The following is a 22,015-nucleotide window of genomic DNA, read 5'->3' as shown; positions in this document are numbered from 1 at the left end:
ACAATATTCACTAGAGAAATCTTAGGAAGGAATATCAATGTCGGACAATGGGAGTGGAGTTTCACTTGATTTTCATACTTTCGCAATCTCACTTTATACAAGTCAGGTGCTCCATATTTTCCTCTTATTGTAATCCTAATTAATCATATTTTATATGAGTTAATTTTGTGTGCATCGGCATGACCACTGTCACGCCCCCCCCCATCTATGCACTTAGTGTTACTAAAAATCAGCTTCCTTGACCTTGTACATTTAGTGGAAGCTATGCTAAAGCAAAGACCCCCTTGGGGGCACTCTGGAAGGGGTCTCCTTCATGGTTTCTGGGCTTCTGCTGTTGCTGGGACCCCCAGCAAGTAATGGTTTCCCAGTTATGCTCACTTATTAGCAGTTAACTATTTTCACATGTTGGGTTGAATTCTTATTTTCATCTGAATATGATTCTCACCTGTATTTGAGATACGTGTGTAGTAGAGTGAACCTGGTCTCTCTGAAAAGATGCGCCTCTCTATATGTGATTTATGGCTTTTCAGCTCTGGTTTGTTTACATCTGAGGCAGAGCTTCCTGACATGTGGCCAAACGCCCACGGAGCCTTTTAATAGCTGCGTCGGGCAGACCGTGTTGAAGGATGCTGTCGCGGATGTCCCATGAGAAACATCTTACCATTTAGTGTTGCGAGTGCCTTAGCTGAATTATTTATAGCCTTAGGCAAGAATCCTAACACTATTGGCATAAAAATGCATCACACAATGATGATGATTTTGACAAGGAATACTGAAAGTTTATGCCCAGAATGAAGGAAGTGGGCAAAACCAATATGGAGCCCAGTCTGTCTGTCCACAGCTTGTGGGTGGGTGCGTGCCTTAGCTTTACACCAGGCTGCAGCAGAGACCTTGGGACCATGTCCACAGCTCATACATTTACCTTTGAACCGTTGTGAAGTGTCCATTTCAGGGGCATTAAGCACAGTTACGTGGTTATGGAACCACCGCCTGCATTTGCCCACAGAACCTTTTCATCTTGTAAATCGAATGACAGCTCTCCTTTTTATTTTCTGGCAACCACTATTCTCCTTTCTATCTCAGTGAATCTGACTGCCTAGAATAGCTCATGTGGGGAGACCTTGCAGTGTTTGCTCTTTTGCATCTGCTTATTTCACTTGTCAGAGTATCCTCAGAGTTCCTTCAGGTTGCATCCGGTGTCGGAATTCCCTTCGCTTTCAAGTCCACACGATATTGCATTGTACGGCACATTTGGTGCATTTGTCAGCTGCTAGGCATCTGAGTTGCTTCCACCTTTTAGCTGGTATGAATAATGCTACTATGACCACAAGTTTGCAAATAGCTGTTTCAGTCTCTGATTTAGTTCTTTGGGGTAGATATACCCAGAAGTGGGATTGTTGGGTCCTAAGGTGATTCCATGTTTAATTCTTTGATAAACCGCGATAGATTTCCTATAGCAGATGCACAACTTGACATCTCCATGAGCAATATGGCAGGTTCCAGTTTCTCCACAGTGCCACCAGCAATTCCCAAGTCCCTTGTCCTATGAGTTGTCATTCAGTCTTCTCTGGGTGGTGAAGGTTTGCTCATGACATTCTTCATGTATCCCCAACTGAGCTTGTCCTTTTTTTCCAGCTTGCAGGCTTATGCGCCAAGCTTGGTCCACTTCCAATCCCTCACCATCTCAGGATGGCTGGTCTACTTACCCTATCTGGTCTCAGGTTCTTACTCATGAAATGAGGATCAGGATGATGCTTTCAATATTGAAAGCTTAATGCCTGCAAAGTCATAGAGCAAGGCTAGACACCTAGTAAGCACTCTATGAACATTAGTTGTGGATTATTATTATTTTTACAATCTCCCCATCTTGCTGACTTTGCTGGCACTCAGCATGACATCACGGGGTCACCCACCATCTTTGCACCCTACCTCCGGCCTTCCCAGGCCCCCTCTCTTCACTGCAGGGGCTGGTGGTCATGTCCCGCTTCTTCTGCCTTCACTAGGGCTCTCTAAAACAATGCCATGGGCTGGGAGTGTAGCAAGTGGTAAGCACTTGCCTAGTGTGTGCAAAGCCCTGGGTTCGACCCCCAGCACTGCAAAATCAAACGATGTGACATGGCCATTCTGAAGTGACTTTCAGGGTAGTTTTCACCAGCTTTTAAAATAACAATGGCTCCTTATGCCATAGCAAATGACAACTTAATCCTCCTGACTGGTTTTCTTGTTTTCCTTTTATTTTTGGACTTATCAACAATTTGTTGAGCTATATAGCACACCTCTTATAGAGTGCTCAAATTGTGAGGGTTAAGTTCATTGGCGTTTCCCAGAAGCATTCACTGAGTGACTCCCACCCAGATCAAAATGTTCCAGGCCCCAGAGGGTCTCCTCTGGACCCTCCCACCCAGCAACACCTTCATGACCTCCAGGCAGGCCATGCCCACAACTGGCCTTCCAGAGGATTGACCAGTCCTTGAACTTCTCTTATGTGGGAAGATACAATGTAGCGCATGTCAGGTCTACTCTTTCCTCATCCTCTTTCTGTGTCCCTCCATGCTGTTGCCTGTCCTGGTACTTCATTCTATTTCACTGCTTAGTAGTATTCCAGAGTGAGTCATTTCACAGGGTGGCTGTGTAGGTGTCTGCTGATGACATCTGCCCTCATTTCTCCTGGATGTATACCTCAGTGTGCAATTGGTGGGTCAAAGGGAAGACTATGTTCCTTGTTTCATTGAAGAACTTTTTGTGACTATAATGTTTCCATAACTTTATCGAAGTCTGATTTGCATATATAAAGTCCTTTCAGTATACAGTTCGATGCGTGTTGTCAACTGCACAGTCCGTTTAGTTACCACTGTGATCAGGCTCAGCATGTCTCCACCCACCCCCAAGTCTCCCTTGTGCCCTTCGGCAGTCGGTAAGTAGCCTTCTCCAAAACTGCCTCCGGCAACCACTGAAGTTTCTGGAATGATAACTTTGCCTGTTCTCAAGTTTCATTTTAAATGAAACATTCTGCAGGAAGTCTCTGGTGTCTGGCTTCCTTGGCTCAGCTGAATGTGTTGGGGATCTCCCATGTCACTGTGTGTCATTGCTAGTAGGAAGGCCAAAGGACCCAGGCACTGAGGAAAACAGGCGGACAGTTTGTCGTAAAGCTGGATATAAATTTACCATGTGACCTGGCAGTGAGAACTTATGTTCACAGAAGGTCCACTCATTCTGAGCGGACAATTTGATGTATGTTGACTACTGCATGCCATCATTTACTTACTTAATTACTTAATTTACTGCGTTATTTGCAATAAAGCTAAACTACAGCCCGATTGTCAATCAACTAGTGAACAGGTAAACATTTCTTGGTATATGCATGCTGGGAATACTACTCAGCAATAAAAAGGAATGAATTATGATGCTTTACTGACGCAACAGCAGCATGGGTGAACTGATTGCATTTTTAAAATACTTTTTTAGTTGTCAATGGACTTTTATTTGTTTATATGTGGAGCTGAGATTCGAACCCAGTCTTCACACATGCTAGTCAAGCGCTTTACCACTGAGTCACAACCCCAGCCCCATTGATTGCATTTTTTAACACGGATTTTTCTTATTAAAACAAGAGATGCTTAATGAAAGAAAAGATCAGGTACTTCATGTTACCAGCTAGTAGCTCTCTTTCCCCATTTCTTTTTATTCATGCATGTTCACAGTCACACATAAGTCCCCCTTCAATGGATCAGAACATTTTTGTCTAAATTCTTATCTTTTTTTTTTAATACTGGGGATTGAACCTAGGGGTTCTCAACCACTGAGCCACATTTCCAGCCCCCCTTTTCTTTTTTTTCTTTTGAGACAGGGTCTCATTAAGTTGCTTAGAGTCTTGCTAAATTGCTGAGGTTGGCCTTGTACTTGCGATTCTCCTGTCTCAGCCTCCCAAATCTCTTGTGCCACCACACGGGGTGATTGAGTCCTTATGGTTCAGAGCTACACGTTATGGCTATACCAGTAGAGTCACCCTGCCCTGTCTTTCCCGACACAGTTGTGCATTGGAGCAGTGCATTGGAAGCAGTTCACACTTTGTGCTACTGCAGGCTCCTCCTGAAGTCCTTGATGTCACCAGCAATTTAGGAAAGCAGCCTTCTTTGAAGTACTGGGTATTGCTAATGTCAGCTTTTGCCTGTTTTATTATCAAACAATAATTCCTTTTGGGGGGGGCTTGTGTGTGTGTGCATGTGTGTTTGTGTGTGTACATGTACTAGGAAACTAAATACCTTTTCACACGCAGCTGATGGCCAGTTTCATTTCTTCTCTTATGAATTAGCTGTTTACATCATTTACCCATTTTTCTATTGGATTCTTCTTTATGTTCTTATTAATTTGTGGGAGCTTTTTTGCATATTTTATATGTGTTGGAAATATTTTGCCATGCCTTTTAAAAATGTTCATTCAGGTGCATCTATCAACATTCCCTTTATAACTTGTAGTTTTTCTGTCTTAAGTATCTCTCTGTGTAAGATTATTAATAATCTAATATTTTCATTTATTTCCCTTTTATATTTGGATTTAAAAAAAAAACCCATAATAAGATGACTATTGAGGCTCAAATCTCCTTACTGTACTTAAATGACACCTCATTATATGCCAAATTCCTGCACACACTTGTTGTTCTTTCTGAGTTATTTCTGTCCACTGATTTTTTTTTTTTTTTTTTTTTTTTTTGCATGCCAAGATCCTATGGTTCTGAGTTTTGTAGTTTATAGTCATGTTTATTACTGGCAGGCCACACTCACCCTTGCTTTTATTTCTGAATGATTCTAAGAATTTCTTCACAATGTTTGAAATTTTTTTAGTGCAAAAAGTTCCCATGACAATTACAACTGCATTGATTGATTGATGGATTCAGGGAGTGTACTGGTCAACGTTTTTGCTCCTGGAACAGAACCTTGACAGAATCAGTGTAGAAAGAGAAAAGGCTTATTTTGGCTCATGGTCTTGGAGGTTCCAGTTCCTGATCAGCTGGGACTGGGGTGGGGCAGGATCGAAGCAGAACATCATGGTGACCGTGTGTGGCACTGTTCATGGCTGGCATGCAGAAGAGAGGCAGAGGGTGGGGCTAGGGTCCAGTCACTCATGAGGAGCCTTAGAGCCTTCCCCTGATGACAGAAGACCTCCCACTCAGCCCCACCTCCGGAAGGTTCCACCTTCTCCCAGCAGCACCAGCTGGGGACCAAGCCTATAGAGCCCGGGGGCCTTTGGGGGTCACTCAGTCTAACCATGGCAGGGAGAATTTGCATTTCAATAACGGTCCATCTTCATGTCTGGGACGTGGTTTCCGTGTATTCGGGTCCTGCTTTGTGTCTTCTGATAAAACACTGCTTTTCTTCATGCAGACTGTGCCTGACTCTTTAGGTTTGTCCACCCTTGTCTCCTGTAGTTTTGTCCCGTGTGTCTGAGTTTCCCATCCTTCACTGCGATTATCTTCCTTTCAGAGGGAAAACATTCTTGTTTCCCTCTACATCACCAAGCCCTCCTTTTAGTTTCTAGTAGTGTTTTTCCCTCTTAAGTTTCTTTAGAAAGATCACCCCCTCCAGCATTTATGATGCTACCTATTGGGTTTCTTGCTCATTTTCTTGGGTGGCCGGTGCTGGGTCCTTCTCCAGATCACCCACCTCCATTCACTGTCCCTATACCATGGTGCCCACCCCCTCTGTGGTCCACTCGGGCCCAACCTGACCTCCCTTTCCATCATTCTATGCACTCGCCATGACCTCTTCTCTCTCACACCTTCTCAGCCTCCAAAGCCCCATGCAGGCCTTGCTTCCCAAGGGGAGCCTCCCTAACCCCTCATGTGGCAGGAAAGTGGCAGGGCCACCTTGACCACACTGACCTCAGCACCTTCTGCTTGTGCTCAGGATGCAAAATCACTTCCCAGCTCTGGCCTCGTGCTGGAAGGCCCTGAGCTCTTTGCCACTTTGGGAGATGTCTGGCTGGATACCGTCCTTTGCTGCTGCTTATCATTCCCTGGGGCAGATCTGAGCCCACACAGCACAAGGGATGGTCTTCTTCCTGTGTCCCAGTGTCCAAGTCTGGGCACTTTGCCCTTGCTTGATTCCCAAGAGGACAGGTGGAGTCCGGTGGAAGGGCTGGCTGGGCAGAGGCCAAACCCAGTGCAAGAAATGGCTTTGCGATCTTGACCAGTGGGTGGACCTTTCTGTGCCTCTGGAGAAGTGGCCACCAGTGGGTAGGGCAAGGTCAGAGAGGAGCGGGAAGCCCTGGGTTCCCACACAAGGTGGTCTACTGAGCTCATCCAAACATGTCCTCCTAGGGAAGGGAATGGGGAGGCAAGGGACACCTGACACTGTGTTCAACACTAAATGAACTGATGTCTGCAGGGCCTCACGGATCCTTTTTTTTTTTGGGTGCTGGGGATTGAACCCAGGGCCTTGTGCTTACAAGGCAAGCACTCTACTGACTGAGCTATCTCCCCAGCCCCTCACGGATCCTTGGTGCGCATCAGTGCTGAGTGTTCGGGCTCAGGTGTGCGGTGTGCTTATGTGTGGACCTGAGGGTGGATATTGAAGTCAGGGCGTGGAGGTTTAGACTTTTCCTGGGAGCCTGGGGGCTCTCCTGGTGTGCGATGAACACACCGCTCTTGCTGCTCATTTGCACACTGGACAAGATCTCAGCTGGCGGGTGGGTGCCCACCCTGGCTCTCCCTCCCATTTGCTATGCTCCTTGGGGGTGCCTGCTCCCTCACTCCAAGATGGGCGGGCGGTACCACCTCCTTGGCCACTGTGTAGATGGACCTAGACAAGGTGGCCAGGGCTCTTGCTCTGCTCCTCCCCAGGTCAGCCTGTGGGGGCTTCCTTCTTTGGCATCCACATAGAATCACACAACCCTGAACAGAGAGAGGTGGGAGATGAGGACTGAAGTGGACAGACAGCTCTGCAGTGCCTTTCATCCCTGGGATAATGGACAGGTGCTGTTGAGCCACTAGAAAAGGGAACTTCAGAGGCACCGGATTCTGTGACTGTGCCACAAGTTGGAAAGCACTTCTAAACCAACACAGCTGGCCATGAGCCTCCCACAGGAAGGTTTGGAAACGATTGATTAACGCTGTGTATAAATGATGAAGACTAACCCAGCATCTTCTCTCTTGCCTTGCAGGTGCGCTCTGCCCACCTAGGCTCTCGCTGCCTCCACGGGGCCTCTGCTGGTGGGGCCTCTGCTGGGGGGCCTCTGCTGGGTCCGTCTAGAGGAGCTGTGGACTCATGGTGAACCTGGAATTTTCTTTGCACTTATGTCTCACACCTCGGCTGTGATGTCTCTGCAGCCTCCCTGGGCCTCTGCCCTCCTCAGGTCCTCTTCCCCTCCAGCTGCGCCATCAACATTTCCCACTCCTTAATGTGCCCTCCTTTGTCATTTCTGATGGTGTCTATTGGGTAGCCTCTTTGCTGATTGCACTGTACCTCTTTCTGTGATATTAAATTTTTTTTTGAAAAAAAAATAGAACAGAGTGTTTATTTCTAGGATTTATGCTTTGAAAGTTTGTATTCTGCATTGCTTGTCTTCTAGAGCTAGTTTGTAATAATGCTCAGAGTTGTCTTATGATTAATAAAATTTTGATCAAGGAAGAATTTTAAAAATCAATTATTGATTGGTGCATTATAATTATATATAATAGTTTCATTGTGACATATTCACATGTGCATGTAACATAGTTTGGTCAACTTCATCCCCAGTTCCTCCCCATTCCCTTTCCCTAGGAGGACATTTTTGGATGAGCTCAGCAGACCACCTTGTGTGGGAACCCAGGGCTTCCCTCTCCTCTCTGACTGCTGAGTTCTGAGATGGCCTTTGTTGTCCTCACAGCTGCCTGGGAGAATCTGGAGGTGTTCTTGAGGTCAGCCCCCAGCTGAGGTGGCCGTCAGAAGATCAAGCACAGCCTGATGCCTAGGGGTACTTTCTCCAGTCAGCCTCGCAGAACTTCCACGTCCCTTGTCCCTCCCATGTGGGGGCTGCTGCTGGAGAAAGAATGTTGAGATATGGCAGCCGGTTACCCTCAGGAGGCAGGGGAGTGTGATCTCAGTTACTCTGGGTAAAAGGACTTTGCTCACTGATGACCATTCCAGTATTAGGTCTTTGATTTCACTGTATTCTCCTGGATTGGGAAACCAGAAAATTAGTTTTAATTCTGGTTTCACCAAGGACTTGCTGAGGGTTTGTGCAGTGTAGCCAAGGATGCCTGGAGCCCCTTGGTGCTTCCACATATGTCCGTGAGTGTGGATGGGTGTGTGTGTATGGCGGATCCAGGTGGCAGTGAGGGGGATATGACATCACCTGGAAGCCTCTCCACATTGTGTCTGGCTCACCACCACCATCATCATCATCCAACTATTAACAGGAGTCCTATAATGGAACTTTATTAGCTTCCACAGGGGTCTGCTTATTTTCCTACAATTTTTGACAGACCATGTAGTTCTTGGGACCATATGTTGGTAATGAATCAGACTATGATCACGAAGATGGATGCAGAATCTGGGGACAGAATTAACTACCAGGTCTTTATCTCTTTATCATTTATAATTCTCTCTTTTTATTCCCCTCTCTCTCCATATGATATATATACATATCCTTCAGTTCTGAGTGATGACATGTACAAGCAGCTTGGATTTGGATGTGATGATGGTGACATTGATAGCTCATTAATGTTTCCCGGGTCTTGTTAATGCTTATACATTCTGTGGAATCATAGATAATGCCATTTATCCTTACAGAAGGCCCAAAAGATAGGTTTGACTCTTGATCCCTCACAAACTGAGGTCTGGGGGCTGAAGCAGCAGCCTCTTGTGTCAGAAGCGGGGACAGGCACCCCAGGGTCTTATGGAGGAACACCCTTGTATCTCTGCTTCCTTCCAGGGCAGATGGTGAGGCATTTGAGGAAGGATTGTTATAACTCCTGTGTCCTGGGGGTTGATGCCTCCTGGGTCCTGTATGGAAAGCCAGTGTGTGTCTCTGGGAGGTGGGCTCAGCACTGCCTTCTCTGGGTTTGTGCCCTTGAGGAAACCTGTGCAAAGTTGAGCTAAACAGAAACTGGATGAAACCCATTAGGCCTCATGTGGAACAATGATGGATGACATATCTTTATGGCCGAGGTCTGCATTTGAAATCCTTCTGCTGTCTGACCTAGTTTTAGTGGCCTCTGAGGTCCATGTTCATACACCTACAGAATCTTGCAGGAAAAGGCTTTGTGGGAAATGCATGCTTCCTCTCAGTGCCTCAGCAGACCCAGGACCTTGGGAGCCAGCCTGGCTTGTGTCTCCACTGCCCTGGCTAATGGAGGCTTCCAAAATGATTTCTCTGCCATTTTACCAAGAAATGCGAACGTAGAAGACTGAGTGCCAGGTCCAAATGTTTAGTCAGGTGTACGTGGTTCAGTCAGTTGTGCAAAAGGCCTCGTTCTCAGTGTTGGAAACTAGCCCTGAGCTCAGCAGGATGCAGTCAGAACCCTGGACAGAATCTTCTCGGGAAGCGTTGTAGCAGCCTCCTCCTGGGCCCTGCAGCCTTCTCTTGCTGCCTGTGAATTTCAGGCTTCCTGCATATCACTCCTCAGCCTGGATCCTAGGAACCTGGTGCTCTGGCCTGACCCTCACCAGCCTCACCTTCCTCCCAGGCTCTCCTTGGCCCTAACCCTATCTCTGCTTGCAAACCCTGCATGGTGTCCAATTGGGCTCTTTCTTAGTTCACAACTGTACATCGTGTTGGCCCAGAATTGGTTCACACTTAGGTTTAGATGGTGGGTGACCATCCTCTAGGCGAGTGCCACTCCTGCCCTCGGTTATCTAGCACCCCCATCTTGCTGAGGCCTCTGTGGCTGTACTGCATATGTTGGACTACACACTGTCTGTCTCCTCTAGCTGGTAGGATGGTCACATTCCTCCTGTGAGGGCCTTTTTGCTTCTCAGCCCTTGTTCTTTGGGAAGATGATGCCTCTACTTCCCTCTCTGTTCAGATCCTACTCTTCACCAGGCACCTTCCATTCCCAGGCCTAACTGGGTGCCCTTGAGCACTGCTGGCTTCTCTAAGATGGTATCGTCCCTTGTTCTCTCTCTAGTCATATTCTACATATTGCAACTGTGACATTCATGGCCATACTTTTTTTTAAAATCTCAATTCTTCTTTCTTGACTATTTTTCTGATATTTTTCATCAAAAAACCTAGTAGATCAGTAGTTCCTTCATGCTGTACCAAGAGGCTCGATTTTAAGCCTTGCTGTGATCAACCATCTTTATTGGAGGGTTGGGAAATTCTACTAAAATTAGTGACTGAGGAGACACTGAGGAACCTCTGAAATACTGGACAATAGGAAAAGAATCCCATAGGCTTGAATAATCAGGGTGTCTAACAGGAAAGAACTGATCACATATGTTACTGAACCAGGCTCATGTTTCCTGGCATGCAGTATGTCAGTCACTGAAATGATGAGTTTTGCAAAACAGAAAGAGTGGGGCTGAGGATATAACTCAGTGGTAGAGCACTTGCCTAACACATGTAAGGCGCACACACACACGCACACACATACACACACAAGAGAGAAAAAGAGAGAGTTTATTTATGTTTATGAGGAGTACAAGTTGAATCCACCTCTCTGAGGACAGGGTTTTGGGTAAGGTCAAGAAGGTTAATTTTAGAACTAAGAAGAAATGGTTGATTCAGGGTTTCCCTCAGTTTCACAGAGAAGCATAGACTCCTACCCTTGGGGCTACAAAGAATCCTACCTGCATATAGGGTGGGAGATACTGGCTGAGCCATATGCCCCCTAGGGGTAGAAGCTCTGGGGAAATTAGTTGTCTCAATGCTTTGTACATGTAAACTTGTCAAGTCACTCATTCCAGGTGGCCGCAATAGAACCAGCAGCTAAATCCATGGAGTTAAGTCCTGGGTTGGTGAATGAAGTTGACTACTTCCCGTAGAATGATTGGTGTCCTTGTTCATTTTCTGTTTCTGTATCAGAATACCCAAGATTGGGTGGTTTATAAATCATAGAGGTTTGTTGTGTTCACAGTTCTGGAGGCTGGAAGTCCAAGATGGCACCAGCATCTTCTGCCACCAAAACTCACACTGAGTGGCACTGGTAAAGAGAGAAAGGGGAGCTGAGCCCCCTAGATAGCCAACCTATTTCCTTGAGAAAGGCATTAATCCATACTCAAGGGCACCACCCCAGGACCCAAACACTCTCCCTCTGCCCTACCATTCAACAGTGCCACTCAGTGTGAGTTTTGGTAGGAACGAATCACCTTCAGAACTTGGTAGTGGGTGCGGTGTGTCTGCAGACAAGGGCAGTCAGCAAGCAAAGAAGCAAGCGTTGTGACCCTCTGCTATGGCAGGTGACACTGCTCTCAGAAAGGATTCTGTAGGGGCATGAGAGCTGCCTCCAAATCCCTGAAACTAGGCCCTGGAGGAGGGACAGAGTCTGTGTACTGCTGGCCCCTGGGTACTGTTGGCCAGAAGTGAAAGGAAGGCAGGTTTGCTCAGCTAGGAGGACTTCTCCAAGGACAGCAGAGCTGAAAGGATGCAGGAGGAGCACAGGAGGAGAGGCTGGGGACAGGTTGCCCTGGCTTTGAAGAGCTTTGTACAGTCACACAGGGGTATGTATGTGAGAGATGGAGACTCTGCTCTGCACCCAGATCTGTGATAAGCACTGCACTTTATTTTGTCTGCAAAATGGCCATGTTTTATCTCCATTTTACTTGGGGAGAGGTTCAGGCTCAGGGAAGTTGAGTAATTTTCCCTAGTTCCCACAGCTAGTTACCACCCAGGGAGATGCTGCCCAGGCCCTTGCTCTTGACCTCCACCAGGCACTTGTATTCCAGTCTTTAATTTCCTCTCTACCCAGCATATTATGGGAATCCCATGAAACTGTCAGTGTGTGAGGTGTTTTTTTCTTTTTTTTTTTGAGAAAACAAACACCAGGTAGGATTTTGTGGTACAATATCACATGACCATGACCAGGTGGTGTTTTTAAAATTTTTTATTTATTTTCTGATTGAAGTATAATGCTTGTACATATTAATGAAGTATACCATGGTATGCATGCAGCATGCTCTGATCAAATCAGGTTAATTAGCATTTCTCTCTCAGCATTTGTTTGGCGCCTTTGAGCTCTTCCAGGAATTCATAAAATATATAATAGGTCTTGGTGGCTGTTTGGGACACAGTTTTTCTGACATCAACCATGGCATTATTTTGGCTGCTTATAGTCACCTCACTGTGTTTTGTTGAGGTATACAATAAACCCCCAATTTTAAAAATGTGCCATGCATGTGTACTCCTGTGAAAACATCACCACGCTCCAGATGTAGCAAGATGTTCAACTTCCTGGAGGTCCTCTTGGAGCCCCCCCGCAACCACTGTTCCTCCCTTTCCACCAGAAAACCCCAATCTGCTTTCTCACTGTAGGCTGGTCTGCCTTTCCTAGAGTTTTGTACCTATGTGGAAGCACATGGCATGTACTGTGTTTGTGGAACCTCTTTCACTCAGCAGGGTCCCACCAGGACTGGCTCATGCGGTGTGTGGTCCTCGTGGCTAAGCCTGTCCCCTTTCCACCATGGTTTGAGAATCCTTTCAAGGCAGATATTAATCATCGCCGCCCTGGTTTCTGGTCCCAGAGTCCCATCACATCATGCTCATCCCTCAGTCCCTGGTGGACCCGAGTGGACGTTCAGGATTTTGAAGGTTCTGCATGACTCTGGTTCTCAGGATTCTAAGATTCCAAGCCTTGCTGGGGATGGCCTTGCTGGGCAACGTGTGCACAGGCTCAGAGAGCACTGTCCTTCTGGGGCCTTCCACTTGGACTGACTGTGTAGCCCCTGGGGTCTGTGGCACTGGTGGCACGCTCTCTGGGCTCCATATGGGCTCAGGCACTTGATCTTGGGCTTGTCACTTACTGTCTCTGATTCTCCACTCCTCATCTATAAAACAGGCATAAAGGGTTCCCGATTCCCTTGGAGGGTGGAGGACTGAATGACAGCAACTTGGAGGCACTTGGAACAAAGCCCAGCAATGCCAGGTCCACAGGGGCCTTTGGCAGCTCACTTGCTTCTCCTGTTTTGGTACTCTGCAACTAAGGAAGCAGGTTTTGTGGGATTGTGTTCTTTACTCTTTGGTATTTAATCTCAGAGGACATGTTTCTTCAAAAAGATAAGAAATTCTTCAAAACTGGAAGGGAAATGAGCATATGCAGCGTTTCCATAGGTCTGCAGATTCTACCCTGCATCAAGTAGCCCTTTCTAGCCCTCTGTGGTCCACCTGCCATGGTCCAGTGGATGTACTCTCCCTCTTCTCTCACTCTCTCTCTCTCTCAAAATATTTTATTGTGTTTTCACCTTTTCACTTAGAGGAAGCACTTGATGGTTTCACCTTTGGCAGATCTGAATTGCTAACCTCACAATTCTTGTGCGTTGGGGTCATTCTTAAGTTAAATAAGTGTTATCTGAACATAAGCACCTCAGTCCTGTGACAGTGGATCTGATAACCAAGATGGCTACTCAGTGACTAGTGGGTAGGTAGGGTATACAGCATGGATACTCTGGACAGAGGGAGGATTTATGCCCCATGTAGGATAGAGCAGGAGGGTGAGAGATTTCACACTATTTAGAATGTGTGCAATTTAAAATTTAAAAACTTTCCATTTAACATTTTTGAACTGCATTTGACCTCAGGCAACTTACTGAAACCATGGAAAGAGAAACAATGGGTGAGGGGGACTACTGTCCTCCTAGATGGAGGAGCCATCAAAGAAGAAAGGACAAAGGAGTCAGCTGAAAACGTTAGCCCTGACCAGAGGGCCCAGGGCTGTAGTAGTCCATGTCACTGCTTGACCCCTGACCTCTGTATCCATCCCCAATTGTCACTCTCCAGCCCACCAAGCGGTCAGGAGCTACAGCTAGAAGCCTAGGAGACACCATTACTCTATGGCCACCTGGACTTTCCAGCTGCTGGTGGACTTAGGGAGGGCTTTTTTGCTTTTGATGAAATTCAGGGTTTTTACTATTTTACCGTAGTCTGACCTGTTTTTATTGTAACTAGAAAAATGGAGCCGGGGGATTGGCCTCATAAGTGATTGAGGGCTTTTTCTTGTTTGAAAGTGAGCAGATTGGGTTCAGGGTGTGCCTGGGGCTTCCTCTGTGTGGGGAGGAACTGGTTCACTGAGCACATAGAAAGAGAAAGGGAAGTTATGGAGCAAATTCCATTCCATGCATGCATGGTTATGTCAAAATGAACCCACTATTATGCATAAGTTTAATGCACTAATAAAAACATAAAAATAAATAAATACACATTTACTCTAAAAAAAAGAAAGAAAGAAAGAAACAAGGCTGGTGTTGGGGCAGATGGTTCTGACTGTAACTGCATCTGTTCATTCCACTCACTCAAGTTCCAGGGCAGAGAGGGACGAAGGGAGCCCTGGGGCGCAGAGGAGGCAGGAAACTGACATGGGAGAGGCATCCAGCAGCTCCAGGGGCAGACAAGATCAGCCGAGGACAGAAGCTGCCCACTTGATTTGTAGTGTGGAAGGTGCTCGTGATTTTGCAGGAACAACTTGTGGGAACATGTATCTGATTAAAGGAGGCTAAGAGTGAGGTAAGAGTAGCTTCAACAGCACTTTTGACACCATTTTCCAGTGAGGGGCTGTGACCATGTTGGTGGCCCATTTGATTGTGCACCATAATTTAGTGAATGGGGTTCTAAAGATAGTCGCTGATTGTTTCCTGACAGTCTATTAGAAACATCGCTGCAGTCAATGGCTGTGTGTGGAGCCAGCCACCTGGCCTGTCTCAGGGCATATCTAGAGCGAGCATCTTCTAGACCAAAGGGTTTGTGCACCTTCCATTTTGTTAGGCATCTGACCAAACTGCCCCCACTTGAGGCCATGCCAGGTTCCTTACCTACCAATGCAGAAGGGTCTTTGTCCCTACAAAGTATTATGAAGCATAATTCTTTGGCTATAAAAATGCAATTTCGGTAGAGAGGTTCTAATTTGGATTTCTGTTATGCATAAAGTTAAGAATCTTTTCCTATTTTCAAAAACCATTTTATTTCCTTTCCTGTGAACACTCTGTCCCTACCCTTTGCTTAGTTTTCCATTGGGCTTTTGATATTTTCCTAATTGGCTTCATAGTAAAACAATTCTCTCTTTGTGAAATATTGCCATAGTTTTCTGTGTGCCTAAATTTTTATGCTGCACGTTGTGTCAATATTTTATGTTTCATGGATTTTGTATCATCTTCCCATTCAAAGATAATTAAAAATAAATTCTTCCCAGTTTTCATTTAGTACTTTTACGGTTTTGTCACAAACAAATTCAATTCACAATCCATCTAGGATTTATTTGCATTTAGGGCATGAGATAGGAACTCAGCTTGGCTTTTTCTTGGATAGTTTGCCTGCTCACTTAAAAGCCACTGGCTGGCTGACGCCCTACTGATGTGTATTATTACCACACGTATCACATAGATCACTCCTGTTGTGTCTGTGTGTTTGTGGAATTGACCTCAATTTGCTCTTCAATGTATTTGTTTGTTTGTTGCTCTTCCTCCTATTAGAATGTAAACCCCAGAAGGCAGAACTCACCCAGCTGTTTTACCGTTCTATTTTTTATTGTTTCAAAAAAAGTGTGTGTGTGTGTGTGTGTGTGTGTGTGTGTGTGTGTGTGTGTGTGTGCGCCTGTGAAGTGCTCATGTGTACATCTGGGGGATTGGGTGGCCAGCCATGAGACAGACAGATGAACTGTGAGATAGATGGTGTCGAATGATGTCAAAGGATTCAATTTTAAAATTCTGCATTCCCAAGAAAAAGCAATGAGCTCTTGAAGGTACTGGCTCTAACGATGAGAATTTTAGCTTGAGTGGGGGATGATGGTAAAATCATGGAACGGAGGGTTAGCCTTGGTGGCAGTCTGGCTCCAGTTACTTTCAGATGACCACAGAGTTTGCCAAATGTTCCATTTTCGTATTAGCAAGAGTTCTGAGGTCAGAGTTTGGCTGACTGAAACGGTGTTGTACTGAACAGAATGTTAAGAAGCAAACTCTATTATTAAAAACAGGGTAAAATTGGTACCTGGGACTCAAATGGGGATTAAATGAAATTACACGAAGCTAAATCATTATTGCTAAGTGAACAAATTGAAACGGTACTGCTTGCTAAAATGCATTGAGCTTAAACAGCAAGGAAGGAAAATTGAGAACAGTTACATTTAAAATTAGACTTTGGAGTTGAAGTTACTAATTTCAGGCATCTAAATATTGCGATTTTTAATAGTTATGTCACATTTCAAACAGAAATAGATACCATCAGCTGGGTTGAAATGAGGATTCACACACACATATTACCACATGAGCATTAGAAATGAATTTATGCCAATTATGAAGGCAGAACCTTTTTTTCTGAAAAGCAGCTTGATTTGAAAACCTCTGGGGATTCTAAAGGCTCACAAGGGGATCCTTAGGACTTCTCTTGAGTGTATGAGCTCTGAGCGATTTCTGAAACTCCTTACATTTGCAAATTTTAAGGACAAAAGATTGAGTGTCTCCATGTGCCCTGAGACCCTTGTGTGCCTCTTTGTGTGACCACTGTTGGAGAGAACAGTTTATTTTCTGCAGGGCTCTGAAATCCTTTCTGAATGCTGGTGTGTCGTTTCTCCCTGCAGTTCCCACAAGCAGCACACGAGGAACAGCACCCTGTTGTAGAAGTCCCGTGGCCTGAGTCGGCCAGGCCTTGGTAGCAGGTGTCCTGTTGCGAAGGCTGACTTTTCCCTTCTCCCTGATGTTCCATGTCAGTGGATGGGAAAAGAGATCTGAGGTTACTGGGGACATTTAAGGAATGACTTAGGGGACATATTCTGCATATAGCATTTTTCTAGTTTGCTGGGACATCAGAGATTTAGCAGCTGCACTGAGCTAAATATATCAATTCACTTATTAAGCACAGTGCAGAGGGTCACTGACCTGCTTTTTTAAAAAAAATATATAGTCATAAAATGTAGATACCAAGGTCTTTATCATTCTATAAAAAGGCAATGTGACCTTCTTCTAAATGTAACGAGGAATTTACCTTTAGACAGTACTTTGGGTGATAAGTATTTGACCATTTTGCTAGAACCACAGTTAAAATATTATTTAAAAAATTGGAGCAAGCCTAAAGCATCAAAGTCATTTGCTTCTTTCTTCACTTCTTCCAAGTCGTGATGATTCATCTAGTTTTCTTGGCATCCGAACTTCTAAAAAAATATTTCCTTCCCCACTCTCTACAATGAATTGAATGGCAGATAGGAAGCTTGTTGAGACAAGCTCTTGCCTAATTAGACAAGGACATATTTCTCCTAAGAGCTTTGCATTGCGATAGAGAATATTTGTCACCCAGATCATAGATGAAAATTAAATGCAAGAAGCATTCAGTTTGCAAAGTTTGTGGGAGGTTTCTAAGGACCTGTTATCTTTTTTTTTTTTTTTTTCATTCAACATTCCTCCAGATCTCTGTTTATTTGTTCTCTGTTATTGTAATATTTTCTCTTTTTTTTACGTGGGAGTGGAGAAGTTCATGCAGCTCCTTTCTGGGCTCCTGATTTTGAAGCCACCTTTGGCCCATCTCCCTGTCACTTCTCACCTTGGCTGAGTCACGGAGTTGAACTGGAGGTGTCCCTTTCCTGGTCACCCTAGTCTTCCACTGCCCACATCTGCACCTCAGCAACCTGTGTCTTAGTTTTACTCTGCATTCTTTCCCAGGAAGATGCCCAAGTGTGCTCAGACCTGTGTGTCAGAGCCCTGTCCTGCTTGTCCCCCTTTGGTGTCCCTCAACATCAAGGACACTCTTTGACTCCTTGAGCCAGGACAGTGCTTGACATAGTAGCCACTCCACCACTGCTGTTCCATAGACATCATTTCTGGCTCAATGACACACAACAGGAGCTCCTGAACTCTCAATTTTGGGATGAAGCAGCTCCTCAACTTAAAAATCTATCCTAAGTTGAAAACTTTCTAATTGGAAAATGCACTGAATAGACTTGCAGAGGATGCTAGCGTAGCAACGGCACTCAGTGGAGAGTGGGTTTCTCACCCTCCATCCCAGGGCAGACTGGGAGCTGAGGTTCATTGCTGCTGTCCGGCGTCCCCAGAGAGGATCATATGGATGGGACTGGAGGACGTCATGTTAAGTGAAATAAGCAAGACACAGAAGGAAAAGTATTTTTTCATCTGGGGAAGCTTAAAATATTCGCCTGAATGTAGGATAGTGATTACTAGGATTTGAGAAGGGGGGTTAGATAAAGGGAGGCTAGATTTGATCAGAGCATGCTTTATGCATGGGTTGAAATATCACATGTAACATATACAGTTAATGCAAAAAGAAAAACAAAAATATTTAAAAAACCTAAAACTTAAAAAAAAATAGAATTCAAGATTCAAGCATGGTTTCTACTGAATCTGTATTGCTTTCATACCACTGTAAAGTTGGAAAATTATAAATTGAATCATTATAAGCCAGGACTGTCTGTATTTATACCTGTAGAAGCTGGATATCAAACTCCAAGGAATGAATTTCTTTGAAAGACATTTTAACTCACTTCAGTAGAATGCTGGTCAATAGTGGTGACTGATTGATTAATCAGGTTTGGCCCTGGTGCCCTGACCATAGCAATGAAGATGACCTTGGGAAAAGTACCTTGGAGGGTGCTGATTTTAGAAAACAGACTCTTAGCCAACTGGAAAAAGAAAGAGAAAGAAAAATGGGTCATTGGTCATATAACACTATTAGCACACAACTAGCAAGATAGAAAGAGCCAGAGCGTGACTAGTTGGAGGTTTAAGTTGACCTGTTTGTGTTTTGTTTAGTTTTACTTTTTACAGGAGAGAAGGATGGCTCCCACCTGGCAGGTCTATTTTCTCTGTTGAAATAAGCAGGCAGTTATTTTCTGTGGACTTTTGAGTGGAGAGTTTCTGGGTTACATAATGCCAGTTGACACATGATAAAATGGATCTCTCTCCCTGTCCTCCTAAGGGAAGCCATCAGCCGTGTCTGCGAAGCTGTACCCGGTGCCAAAGGAGCCTTCAAGAAGAGAAAGGTACTGCGTGTCTGTCTCCTCCTTTTCATCCTCTCTCGCCACTCAGGATCTTCAACCACACAGTTGCTCTTTGTCCTCTTTCTGTGGCCTTGCCCTTGTTATTTTTGAAAGCAAAGAGAGTTGAGATTGCTCCCTCACATGGCTAGGGACAGTGAGCAGTCACTGCTGACCAAAAGCAGAAACCTTGGTTATTCCCTGTGGCTTCATCCCGACAGACAGTGACAGCAGCAAACACTTGGCCAGGCATTCCTGTCCTTAGAGCACTTTATAAAATTTAGTTCACTCAATCCTAACTACTCATTGTGCTAGATCTCCCAGTGGTGTGCTGGAAAATGTGTACCAACCAGCTCTTTTGGTTGAGAAGGAGGACAAGAAGCACTGAATTTGCAGCATCTGCCAATTTCTGTGGTGTAAATACTTCCGTGTGCTGAGCACAAACTTTTAACATAGCATCCCTGGAAACGGAGTCATGAAAGAGCTGTACAGTAACACTTCATTACATAGTATTTGCACCACCAAGATAAGTAGACAGAACCTGAAAAGCAGAGTTAATATTTAATGCAACAAAATCATTAGGATATGAAGTGTTGAGCACTTATTGTCTGCTTTTGAGATGTGTTCTATTTAAGAGTGAGTTTGTATAAATTAGTGTTTAAGAACTCTGTAGATTGGCCAGCTTACATAAATTTCTCATTGGCTCTCATTAGCTGATACTAGCTAGTTCTACAACACCACTGGAAAGCCTCGCGTCACAGATGATGAAAACTGAGATGCACAGATGAGTGCGAGCAGGTGGTGGAGTTGAGGATGAACCCACACCACCAGCTCCAGAGCCTGAGGGTTGAACTACAGTACTAGAACTTTTCATCCTGAACATGATTATATTGGAAGGGGTGGGGGTGGGGCAACAAAACTTAGTTAAGAGAAATCAGAAAAACCCTCTTTAATTAATCATCTAGTAAATACATAAGCTGATACCCACAATCATGGTCTTTCTGGTCCTAGACTGAATTGTGGGAAAAGCATACGTTTAAGAACCTGAATCTGCCCTGGAGGCTGCGCTATCTCCATCCCAGATCATTTGGGCAGTTTGCCAGCTTGGTTTTGCTCTTCCTAGGGCACCATGTGGTATCTGTCTTCAGAGCTGGGGGACATTCATGCACCTCTAGATCAACCAGGTTTCAGGCAGAGAACTGGGATGACATAAACAGGAGGGGTCCGAGAACCGAGATAGGGAACTTCATCTCTCAAAGGTTGGTGGTGCTAACAGGTCTTGGGTTACCCTCATGGTTCTCTTGGTGGGAAGAGGAAGAAGCAATGCCAATTTCTGGGCTTCACCTAAGGTACACTTGACCCAAATCTCACAGGTGGGCCTTGGGCCTCTCTATTTTTAAATAACTTTTTCAGGAGTGTTAACTTAAAAAGAGAAGAAGCAGCACAGAGATCAAAAGAAGTAGCATTTATCTGGGAAGCAAAGTGCTGCAATTGGGCAAACTGAATCAGGGCAGCCGTGAATAGTGTCCCCTAAGGCAAGCACAGAAGCACAGAAGAGGGATTTTTTTTTTTTTTTTTTTTTTTACCAGTACGAAATTTCCATAAAAGGTCATTTTTGGAGACAATTCATTGTCTGGGTAGAAATCCTACACTGCAAACCCATTCTGATTGGCTAGTTAAATAGGGTACGCCCAGCTGAGAGACAGAGAAGGCCCGCGGTTCCTGACTTCAGGGATGGACCCAGCCTGCGTGAGCATTCCGTGGCTCTACCTTCAGCCGGTGGAGGGCAGGCCTCACAGTCTGCCGACTCCGCTTGAGAAAACCTTGACCTTCGTCACTTCCTTTTATTTTCCAGAGTTAAAAAAAGGATATGCCTTGTTTAGAAACTAATTGGCATTTGGAAAGAGAGAATATTTTACTTCAAATCGAAAGGCTGGGTGGGTCCCAAGGATGGAGCAATGAGTGTTGACAATGCTTGTCCAGGGACTTGGGGAGAAGGCATCCAACTGGGAAACTCAGTCCTTTGATTCCTGCAAGGATGGGGACGCCAGGTATAGCCAGCCCGTGTCTGTCCATCCTGGGCTGGGTCCTGGCCATGGGATTCTAGCTGGACCCTCTACATGAGCCCTGACCTGGAAGATGTTTGTGTGGTAGGGTTTGTGCGCTATTCTCTTAGCGACCAACGTTCTCACCATCCTTGGAGATTGCTTATAATCCCCAATGCTGGTCTGCTTTCCTCCTCCTTGAAAGGAGTTTGATTCTCCTTGTGCACATTGCATATTCTAGAGTGTCCCTGTCAGCGTCGGCTCTCTCCCTCTTAGCTCATGCATTTCATCTCTATCTTCCAGTGTCTGAGGAGGGCTTGGGTGTGTGTGTGGGGGGGGGGGGGGAGGCTGACATCCGGGTCTCCACCCCTGCAGACAAGGTCAACCCAGAGGCCCGGCAGGATGGTCTTCTGTAAATAAAAGGCTAAAATAATGCTCTTTGATTTCACAGCCTCCGAGCAAAATGCTGTCCAGCATCCTGGGAAAGAGCAACCTTCAGTTTGCAGGGATGAGCATCTCTCTGACCATCTCCACCGCCAGTCTGAACCTGCGGACGCCTGACTCCAAACAGGTGTGTGGTTACTCAGGCCTTCCTGCCCTCCAAGAGCCCCAGCTGCGGGTCCTCCGATGGCTTCCTGCTTGTAGCTTCACCAGACCCACATAGAACATGTTTGTGTGAAATCTTGACTAGGCAATGAATTTTGACCACTTTGAGAAGTCACCAAGAGAATGGTGGGTGACATTGGTTCTCTTTAATTTGGCTATAAGTAACTGTTTGTTGTTGTTGTTTTTGAAAGACAGTGGAAGAAATTGTTGCTTTCATTTGCAATGTGAAAACAGGTGATGTATGTGCAAAAGTCTCTTGATG

The 22,015-nt window shown here is 45.3% G+C and overlaps 1 protein-coding gene across 1 annotated transcript in view; it reads left to right on the top strand.

The window, feature by feature from the left end:
- SHC3 (SHC adaptor protein 3) overlaps positions 1-22,015 on the top strand; it is a 216,723-nt gene that overhangs the window by 64,439 nt on the left and 130,269 nt on the right. Inside the window, exons 3-4 of the mRNA XM_079109199.1 lie at positions 19,045-19,108; positions 21,599-21,718. Of these exons, the coding sequence (XP_078965325.1) occupies positions 19,045-19,108; positions 21,599-21,718 (184 nt within the window). The remainder of the gene's footprint in view (positions 1-19,044; positions 19,109-21,598; positions 21,719-22,015) is intronic.

This window comes from Sciurus vulgaris (genome assembly GCF_902686455.1).
Source record: "Sciurus vulgaris genome assembly, chromosome: 13".
Lineage (NCBI taxonomy): Eukaryota > Metazoa > Chordata > Mammalia > Rodentia > Sciuridae > Sciurus > Sciurus vulgaris.
The sequence above is the reverse complement of the archived record's forward strand: the minus strand, read 5'-3'. Positions and strand labels throughout refer to the sequence as shown.